Below are 10531 nucleotides of genomic sequence, written 5' to 3' on the forward strand. Positions count from 1 at the left end.
GTGGAGACGTGTAAATCCTATGTCTTGGTTAGGATCCTTTATAAACCTGGCCCTTGAATCACAAATTGGTTAGGATCGTTTATAATTCCTCGACTCACAAATTGCGAGAGTTATGCCACTGATCACCCCCACAGTACCCCAAGTAACTCATTACCACCTCATTTCCCAACCCTTGATCTTAGTCTTGCTGTTACTCATTCTCAAAATTACCACAAGGCCAAAAGTGTTATGGATTTATGTGAACTGTTATTATGTATTGTGTTCATGTATATTTTTCTGATACAACACTACTATTATGAATTCAATGTGTAACTATTTTGGTAAGACTTATTCAGCTTAATGTTTCTCTGTGTGCGTGTTTGAGGGCAGAAGGAAAGAGGCTGCGTTATCCTGTGTGTGTGTGTGTGTGTGTGTGTGTGTGTGTGTGTGTGTGTGTGTGTGTGTGTGTGTGTGTGTGTCCTATAGCCATCTAAAATCATCTATTCCAACTTATACAACCAAGCAGGCCCTATAAATTCATCATCTCTTCCTCCATAATTTCTCCCTCAGCCTGTTGTGCCGACGATTAAATGAACACTAAAAAAAAAAATAGCAATGTGTTTCCCCTAAATAAATTACTTAGTTAATTAATACGTATTGTTATGTAGCAAATTACCGCGAGTCGAGTGGGTTTCTCATTTAAGGCGGTCTAGAATTTTTACGAACTTTCACTCGTAAGATAAAACTGTGTATCCGGGTGACCATTTTTTCTCCTCTTCGTCAAACACGCTGAGCATACTGGATCCTGGTGGTCTAAAAGTCTCAGCGCTCTAGGTTACATGAATACTTGATCCGGCAGCAGCTCGTGCCTCCGTAGGGCATGAGCAAGCAAGGGAGTTTTTCAGTCATGGGCTACATAGGTGTGTGATTGTGTGGTATCTCTCTCTCTCTCTCTCTCTCTCCGTATTTTTGTGGATCGTACCTCACCTCATCTTTATCCTAAAAAAAAAAAAAAAAGCACTACGATCTATCTATGTATCCCTTTTTTTTTTTTTTTACCATCTCATCCTCCTAATAAAGCAAGATGATTAAATATGATCTCAGTGCCTAAAAATCCCAAATACCTAGGTCACATGTCTGCCTAATAGCGTAGTTTTTCTCTCTCTAGACCGTGAGGAAGAAAGGTATTTATTTTTAGGCTATATGTTTGAGAGAGAGAGAGAGAGAGAGAGAGAGAGAGAGAGAGAGAGTGTGTAGTGTTGACAGATTGTGTAAAGAATAAAAAAAAATCAAAGTGCAGTAACTTGGGATTATGTGACATTTACATAATGTGACTTAGAAGTGAAGTGTGGTGTGGTGTGGTGTGGTGATGTGTAGTGGTGTGGTGTGGTTTGACAGCCTTGTAGTGTGGTGTGGTGTTGTGTAGTGTGGTGGCTATTATGGTGTAGTGTGCTATGTTTTGGTATGTAGTGTGATATAGTGTAGTGTGGTGTAGTGTAGCCCAACCCATTTCTTGTGTTACAGAGACTCCACTGCCTCTGTCCTCCTGCCGCCTGGCCAACATCACAGCCTCCTCCCTGAGCCTTACTTGCCAGAGACCTGACGTGGCCAACGCGGGGTCCACTCTCTATAGGGCTGAGGTGATTGTCTCTGTCTGTCTTCCCGTCTCTCTCTTTCTGTCTCCCTGCCTCTCTGCCTGTCTTCTGCCTCTCTGATTCAGATTCCCTGCCTCTCTGCCTGTCTCCCCGCCTCTCTGTCGCTGTCACTGTTTCCTTACCTCTTTTTCTGTCTGTCAGCCTCTCTGTCTTTGTCTTCATGCCTTCCTGTCTCTTTTTTCCTGCCCCTCTGTCTCTGTCTTCCTGCCTCTCTGTCTCTATCTGTGCCTCCCTACCTCTCTGCCTCTGTCTCCCTGTCACTTTGGCTCTGTTTCCCCATCTGTAAGTCTCTGTCTGTCTTTCCCTAACTTTCTCTGTCTTCCCACCTCTCTGTCTCTGTATTTGTCTGTTTCTGTCTCTGTCTCTACTTCTGCGGCTGAAGTGGGTTTGTTATCCTCTCTCTCTCTCTCTCTCTCTGTCTGTCTCTCTCTCTCTCTCTCTCTCTCTCTCTCTCTCTGTCTCTCTCTCTCTCTCTCTCTCAAACAAACAAACAAACAAACAAAACAATAGCCACAGATTAATAACCCCACCTGTCACTCCCTTCAGACAGTCTTCTTTTCTTCATTTTTAAAAAAAAAAGCAGCTCAATACTTTTTTCGTCCTACTTAAAAAGAAAATAAAAAATAAAAATCCCATTAATAATATGCAGTTTGTCTACTACTTCTTATCACTTACGGTCATGAGAAAGTTCCCATCCAAATCTCTCCATAAAATACCATATGTCTTAAAAATCAAGGTCATCTGTTATAGGTTTTTAATTTTAACTTGGCCCAAATTTTCCTCAGTTTGCATCCTATTTCACATTGGTCAGTGGCAGAATTAGACAGTGCCACAAGTTTGCTTCCTTTTCATGGGCACTTATTCGTGACTAGCATCAGAGTCTAGCGTAAATCTATTGCCATAACTCAGCACTCAAGAAAGAGGTGGAGAGTGACGAAGTAAGAGTAAAATGAACATAATAACCTCACCTGAGCCTCGTTTTCCCACCAGGTGTACTTCGAGAACCGCACCCTCTTCGCCAACGTCACATCCGGCCGCCCCAACTTCAACGTGAGCCGACTGGACGCGGGCACCAGTTACCAGATCAAGGTGTACGTCACGCATGGCCCCGTCACATCCCAGCCTGTCGTGGTGTCCGCCTATACATCAAGGACATCAAGGACGACGCAAGGTAAGTGCCGGAGGGAAAGCAGTCTTCCTTATAACTCACCCATAAGATTATCAGTAATTGTAACTCTATTAAGGGTGAGAATTTGATCCACTGTGAAATAGCTTTTTATTATTATTATTATTATTATTATTATTATTATTATTATTTCTACTACTTCTACTACTGCAGCTTTCACTGCTACTACTGCAACTACTGCCACTACTTCTGCTACTGCAACGACTACTACTGCCACTACTACTACTACTGCAACTTCCACTACTATATTACTACCGCTGCTGTTGCTGCTATTATTATTTATTATCATTATTATTATTATTATTATTATTATTATCATTATTATTATTATTATTATTATTATTATTAAAAATCAACCCTTAAATCACTTCCTTAATTTATTACATCAACTCCCGAGATACCTTCAATATATATAAAAAACTACAAGAACACGTAAATCTGCCATACAGAGAGATAAACTAGAGGAGAAGGGGAACTACAAAGACCCCAGAATCAACTTGCATACAGGACTGAAGCATTATCTATGTACCCCTTCTTCCCGACTTGTCACTTCCTACCTGTGTACTCCTCTTCCCTACCTGTCTGTTCCTACCTGTATACCCCTCCTTCCTTACCTGTCTGTTCCTACCTGCCTACCTCTCCTTCCTTACCTGTCTGTTCCTACCTGCCTACCCCTTCTTCCCTACCTGTCTGTTCCTACCTGCTTACCCCTTCTTCCCTACCTGTCTGTTCCTACCTGCCTACCCCTTCTTCCCTACCTGTCTGTTCCTACCTGCCTACCCCTCCTTCCCTACCTGTCACTTCTCATCTCACCTTAACGCTCAACATGAACACCCTCTCTCTCCAGCCGACTCCCGAGGCGATGGGGACTCCGTGGGGAAGGTGGTGGGGGTTCTGGTGGTGGTGCTGGTGGTGGTGGGGGCTGGGGTGTGGGGGAGGCATCTGAGGAGGAGGAGAGGGGAGGCGGTGGAGGCAGCGGCGGCGGCGGCGGCGGCGGCGGCGGCGGAAATGGACAAGAGGAAACAGCAGACTGTGAAAGTGTCATCGGAGGAGATTAATCCTGACGTGGTGCCGACTTCTGTAGGTGAGTGGCTAAGGGGGGTGGAGAGAGAGAGAGAGAGAGAGTGTGTGTGTGTGTGTGTGTGTGTGTGTGTGTGTGTGTGTGCGTGTGAACGAGTGAGAGCACATCGATTCAGCAAGGTAGAGGAAAGTATAGGTAAAAGAGACGGATAACTAGAGAGAGAGAGAGAGAGAGAGAGAGAGATCTAAGACTTTCAAATATACTTACTTGGTGGTAGTGATTAAAAAAAATAATGAAAGATATCACATTATTTAGAGGGGTAATCAGGTAATGCCAAATCGACAGGTATAAGATAATTAGATTTTACCTGGTCCATTTAACTAAGCCCTCAGCAGCTTCATTACGGCCTACCCTGGCTTAAGACAACGTGTACTGCGCTTAAGCCTCTATTTATGTACACCTTACCGTATGTAAACCTGTGTACGTAAGCTTGTGTGTGCGTATGTCTGCCTTTTTTGTAATTCACCCAGCGATCAAGTCTACCTTTTTATAATTCACTGTCTGCTTATTACTGCCTCTATGTAAATCTAATACTACATTTTTTTACCCTTTTATAAATCAGTATGTACGTATTTTTCTTCCTGTAATTCACCCTGCCCGTATTTCTTCCTTTAATATAAATCTAACTCTTCGTATATCTGCCAATGTTTATATTAGCCTGTATTATTCTATCCTGATTTAAATACGACCTTACGTAATTCCTTATAAATAATTTCACCTATACGCAATTCTACCTTCATAATACCCTACCTATGTGTATGGTGATCTGTACATTATTATTTTTTTAACTCAAGATCGAAATTTCATCCCTATATATCAGCATCTACCTGATTCTTCCCTACCTGAAGTCACCTGTTAATTAGCCTACCTTTCCTTGAGTCAGCACGTACGTAATTTGCCTCTACGTACGTGTTCTTGTACGTAAACTTACTTGTACTAAATTCTACAAGACGTACGGTATCCTTAATTACATAACGTTAACTGAATTATGTACAAAAAATTTTCCCTACCATGAAACGATCAACTTGCTGCCACCCGATCTCTCTCTCTCTCTCTCTCTCTCTCTCTCTCTCTCTCTCTCTCTCTCTCTCTCTCTCTCTCTCTCTCTCTCTCTCTCTCTCTCTCTCTCTCTCTCTCTCTCTCTCTTCGCTGGGGTATCGAGACCGGCTGAGCTTGAAAGGTGGCGAGGGGAAAGAAAACTTAATGAAACGCGTCTTTTTTTGTCCCAGCCTCTCTCTTAATGGTCTGATTAGAAACTTTGTCACTTGAAGGACGAGGAGGAGGAGGCTGGAGTGGAGTACGAGCTTGTTAAAACTTCCAAGGATGAACGGGGACGCAGACACATTGATAAAGAATGAAAAAGGAACAGAAATGGTGAAAAACTTGTAAGAGAAGTCGGAGTTAAAAAATGGGGGAGGATTGAAATGGCAGAGAAAGCTGGAGGAAACTTTTGGACATGACTGTGGCGAAGATATAAAGGACACCATGGGAAAGATTAGTAGTAGTAGTGGTGGTGGTGGTGGTGGTGGTAATAGTAGTAGCAGTAGCATTAGTAGTTGTAATGGCAATAGTTTTAGTAATAGTAGTAGTAGTAACAGTAGTAGTAGTAATGGTAATAGTTGTAGTAGTAGTAGTAGTAGTAGTGGTGGTAGTAGTAACAGTAGTAGTAGTAGTAATGGCAATAGTTGTAGTAGTAGTAGTAGTAGAGGTGGTGGTAGTAGTAACAGTAGTAGTAGTAGTAATGGCAATAGTTGTAGCAGTAGTAGTAGTAGTTCAGTAGTGGTGGTAGCAGTAGGTGTAGTAGCAGTAGTAGTAGTAATAGCAATAATTGTAGTAGAAGTAGTAGTAATAGTAGCAGTAGTTTTATCATTATTTTTATGTAGAATAAGAATAAAATTTGGTAGATAAAAGGAAAGAGAATTTATCGAATTAAAAATGAATTGCATAATAGGAAGTAGATAACAACAGAGGTAGGTATGATGTGGATAGATGAGAATAAAAAAATAATAAAAATAAAGTGGCCATAACGATAAAGACAAGGTGAAAACTGAACTATCATCATCATCATCATCATCATCATCATCATCATCATCATCATCATCGTATTTTCTACGTGAGGATGGGGTGAAGAGAATTGAATATAAATACGTTGAATAAGAGACAAAATTAAACTTGAAATATATGAACAAAAGAGACAAAGGTGGAAAGGGAATAATAATAATAATAATAATAATAACAATAATGAAATATAACTTGAATAATATCTTAGACAAAGGGAGGAATAAATCAGTTTGTGATGATTTAAAAGAAAAGAAAATATGAGAGGGAGAGGGGGGGAGGGGAATAAGGAACAGCTACTACTACGAAATATGATCCGAAGCGAATCTTTTAATTTCCTCTGGTGTTTCCGTCTCTCTCTCTCTCTCTCTCTCTCTCTCTCTCTCTCTCTCTCTCTCTCTCTCTCTCTCTCTCTCTCTCTCTCTCTCTCTCTCTCTCTCTCTCCAGTGTGTGTGTGTGTGTGTGTGTGTGTGTGTGTGTGTGTGTGTGTGTGTGTGTGTGTGTGTGTGTGTGTGTGTGTGTGTGTGCGCGCTCGCTATAACTATCTAATTGTACTATTGACTAACACAAGAATCAGGCGTCAATAAATATATGTGATTTGTCAAAGTTGTTTCTCTGAGGCCAAAAAATACTTTCATTTCCCAAACTAACTATTTATGTTAATAATTAACAAACGATTTCAGTGTCTGTAAATATGTGATGTGCAAAGGTGTGTAAATATATGATGTGTAAAGGTGTGTAAATATGTGATGTGTAAAGGTGTAAATATGTGATGTGTAAAGGTGTGTATGTGATGTGTAAAGATGTGTAAGTATGTGATGTGTAAATATATGATGTGTTAGTATGTGTAAATATGCGTAAATATGTGATGTGTAAAGGTGTGTAAATGTGTAATGTGTAAATATGTGACGTGTAAATATGTGATATGTAAAGGTGTGTAAATATGTGACGTGTAAATATGTGACATGTAAAAGCTGTTCGTCTTGTGCTAACAGAAGACCCCTTTGACCTAGTGGCAGCCGAGGTGAAGGCGGAGATGCCGATACTCACGCCTGTGTATGAGGCCATGGAGGTGACGCTACAGGAGAACGTGGCAAGGGTGAGTAGTGGTGTGGTGTGGTGTGGTGTGGTGTGGCTAGGGTGTTGTGTTGCTAATCCATGGCTGTCTGGATGAGCAAGACCCGTCAACCACAGAAAAACAGCTGCTTTTCTGGGGCCTTCCTAGAGGTACTGTACGAAAACGTAAATGGATCCGGCACCATCACGGTCAGATCAGGGTCCTTCCTACGGCGAGGTGCAGGGAAATACGAGGAGGTTTGGCTCCCTGGTGGACACCGCAACTGCTCCATCCAGGGTACACAGCGTCACCACGTGTGTACACCTCGTCAGCGCCTGTGTAGTGTGTTAGGTGTTGAAGTATACATAGGGTGGCTCAGTTTAAAGTTGATTTAGCGATGGTGGCTTCATTTTAGGTATGGTGCTTCAGTGAAGGTTTGATGGTGCTTCTGTGTTAGTAGCGTGATTCACTCAAGGTAAGATGATGCTTTAAGTGAAGGTAAAGTGACCCTTCAGGACAGGAAGGGATGTGCTTAGATGTAGGCTTGCTGATGTTTCAGTTTAGCCAAGGTGCTTCAGTGTGGATTGGATCAGTGTGGATTGGGTGATGCTTCTATGTGGATGGAAAGCCTAATTGTGTTTAAAGAGCCTCAGTATGGATAGGATGGTGCTTCACTATAGATAGAGGTTCAGTGTAGGTAGGATGTTTCGCTGTAGGATGGTTACAGTATAAGTAGGATGGTGCTTCCTCGTTTGCTGTGAAGCGTGCTACTTCGGAGTCAAGTAAATGAATGTTAACATAACTATTCATTACTAATGCTTAAAGCATCATGTAGTTTGTTAGTTTAGCGAAGATTCACAATTTGATGGAAATACGTTTATGCAGATTATTCCGGATGACAGTAGTTTTCATCATATTGGCAGTGCAATATTATATTTAGTGCTCTGCTATTACATTTTTTTATTTACATGCAAGCTACCAAGTATATTCAATAGTTTAACATCCTCAGATTCTTGTGGCCCACTCTCGGCTGAAATGTACAGTACGTCTGGCGTTACTTAGAATTAAAACTAGTGTTGTTAGCGACTGTTAGAAAGTTCATGGAGACAGTATTAACACTGGGACGTCTGTGATCTTAGCTGATTAAACTCATATGGCGTTAGGTGGAATAGAAGACTAGAGTTGTCCCGACCAAGAAAGTGCTAACCTCAGCTTTTGTCTTTTATTTATTCAGCAGAAATCCATGGCATCAGCTGAGGTGTATTCAGGGGTGCGAATGCCACACCAGGATGCCAGTAGCGATGATGAGGGACTCCGGCAGCAGCACCACAGGGAGGCAGGGGGAGAGTTCACCGGGCTCCTCTCTCGCCTTCAATCCCCGACGGAGGAACTGACCAGACTCCAACCAAAGGACTCCCCAGAGGACTTCCCCAGGGTCCGGTTCAAGCAACAGGAACTGGAGACGCAGGACTTCTTGGCGAGGCGGCCGCAGAGGGAGCCACACGAGGACTTCCCACGGGTGCGGTTTCCCAGGAAGGGCTCTATAGACTTGTCAGAATTGAGTCAAATGCATAAGGATTCCCACAAGGACTTCTCAGATCCCAGGACACGGCGGACTGGCTCCCCGCAGGACTACGCGACCCTGCAAAGGCTACAAAAGCATAGGGATTCAGGTGGCCGGACCGAATTGCATTGCCCGGTGGACCAACTGATGCAGGCTGCCGAGACCGTTGTGTGAGACCCAGCTCCCTTTTTCACGGTCGAGGTGGTCTAAGAGGATCGGCAAGTCTGAAACGCTTGACCGATTTGCATATATTTTTTTTCTCCAATACCCGACAGAAGCAGAGTGAGAGACTTCCACTAAAGTTGACGGGTCCACATATACCGAAGAAAAATATATAGGCACACGAGTCTGATTTTGCACTTGCGTCAGACGAACGTACGTGAGTCAAAGCTGCGTTCATGAGAAGGGAAACATTTTTACACAAGTCGCACGAAGCAGCTGCCTGTCTGACGTGATCTTTGATATTGACAGGAATGAAATACCCGACCGACTCCAATGGCATCAATGGTCAATGACGTTTCTAGGATGTTGTTACTTGTGAGTGTGATAAAAACAAGAGGGTGGTGGATAAAACTGTGACCTAATATATAAACAAAAAAGACTCTTGCATCTGTCGGTTTTCTGATATACCCGAAAACTGTATAACTATATTAGGTGACAACACGAGTATTTAAGTTGGACCATGTTTATCACAAATTCATTTTTATAACAGAGCACAAACCTGAGATACTTTTGTACCGTCGGGAATTTTCAGTGAGATGGTTTGATGGCTGTGTTGGGGACGAGTTTTCAGAGTTGCTGTGATGTGGAGACAAGGTAAGTGTTGAGGTGTTATACGTGTGTGTCGGACCATACTGTATTGCCATTTGAAGGTGTTTACTGATTTGAAGGTACTTATTGCTTTGAATATGTGTTGAGGACTGATGGATACTGGGAGATGTGGTGTTGATCTAATGATGTGTTGAACTGAAAGTGTGTTATTGGTTTTATGGTGCGTTGAGTACAGGAAGGTGTTTTATTAATCTGAAGGTGAGTTGAGAAGTTGAAGGTGTGTTACTGATATGTTTGGAACCTGTACGGATGTTGGTGTGTTGAAAAATGTGTTGTATAATTGATTTGAAGGTGTACTGAGAACCTGAAGGAACGTTCCTGACTTGAGGGTGTGTTCAGAAGTTGTAGTTATGTTTTTATTTGATGGTAATGAACCTGAAGGTGTGTTATTGACGTGACGATGTGTTGCGAACTTGTAGGCATTGTAGGTATGTACGTATTACGAAAGAGTGAGTTTAGGATTGGTAGATGTGTTATGCATTGGCAGGTGCATTAACAGGTGTGTTGGTCATTTACAAATGTGAGTTAAGGACCTTCAAGTGTGTGTCGTTTTACAGCTGTGCATCGAAATTGTGGGTGTGAGAGGCAGCTGACGGTGTGTAGGTGTGTTGACTTGCAGTATAGTGAAATGCAAGAGTTCGTTGCAGATGTATTGCAGGTGTGTTGAGCTGCAAGTGTGTTGAATTACAGGTGTGTTAAATTGCAGTATGTTGTAATGCAGGGATGAATTGCAGGTGTGTTGAGCTGCAAGTGTGTCGAATTGCAAGTGTGTTGAGTTGCACGAGGGTTGCAGATTTGAAGGTGTTTATTGAAGACGAATTACCCAACCCGCCCGCCGCCCTTCCTCCATTCCCAGTGTGGGGATGTCAATGTCCTTAAGAGCGTCTTCTGTATCGCTTATTGTCACTGGTTGGAATAAAGCATATATATATTTTCACGATTGTTTTCTCTCGAGGTATATACTTTGAATCTTTAGACAGTATCCTATGTCTTCACTCCTGTTACCTCTCCTCGTATTCTCCTCTCTAATATCTACAAACTTTCGAGGATAGTAAAATGCTTTCACGCTCGTTTCCTTTCCTTGTATGTGCTAAAATTTTGAGGATAGCTACATACATTC

General features: G+C 42.3%; 1 protein-coding gene across 1 annotated transcript in view; it reads left to right on the forward strand.

The window, feature by feature from the left end:
- LOC145394128 (neural cell adhesion molecule 2-like) overlaps positions 1-9397 on the forward strand; it is a 144403-nt gene extending 135006 nt beyond the window's left edge. The window contains exons 12-17 of the mRNA XM_080268107.1: positions 1504-1619; positions 2625-2805; positions 3668-3783; positions 3838-3904; positions 6955-7058; positions 8254-9397. Coding sequence (XP_080124233.1) covers positions 1504-1619; positions 2625-2805; positions 3668-3783; positions 3838-3904; positions 6955-7058; positions 8254-8754 — 1085 coding nt within the window. The 3' untranslated portion in view covers positions 8755-9397. The remainder of the gene's footprint in view (positions 1-1503; positions 1620-2624; positions 2806-3667; positions 3784-3837; positions 3905-6954; positions 7059-8253) is intronic.
- Positions 9398-10531: the final 1134 nt, after the last annotated feature.

The sequence above is a fragment of the Coenobita brevimanus genome, chromosome 26, assembly GCF_032717465.1.
Source record: "Coenobita brevimanus isolate Jiangsu-jjx chromosome 26, ASM3271746v2, whole genome shotgun sequence".
Lineage (NCBI taxonomy): Eukaryota > Metazoa > Arthropoda > Malacostraca > Decapoda > Coenobitidae > Coenobita > Coenobita brevimanus.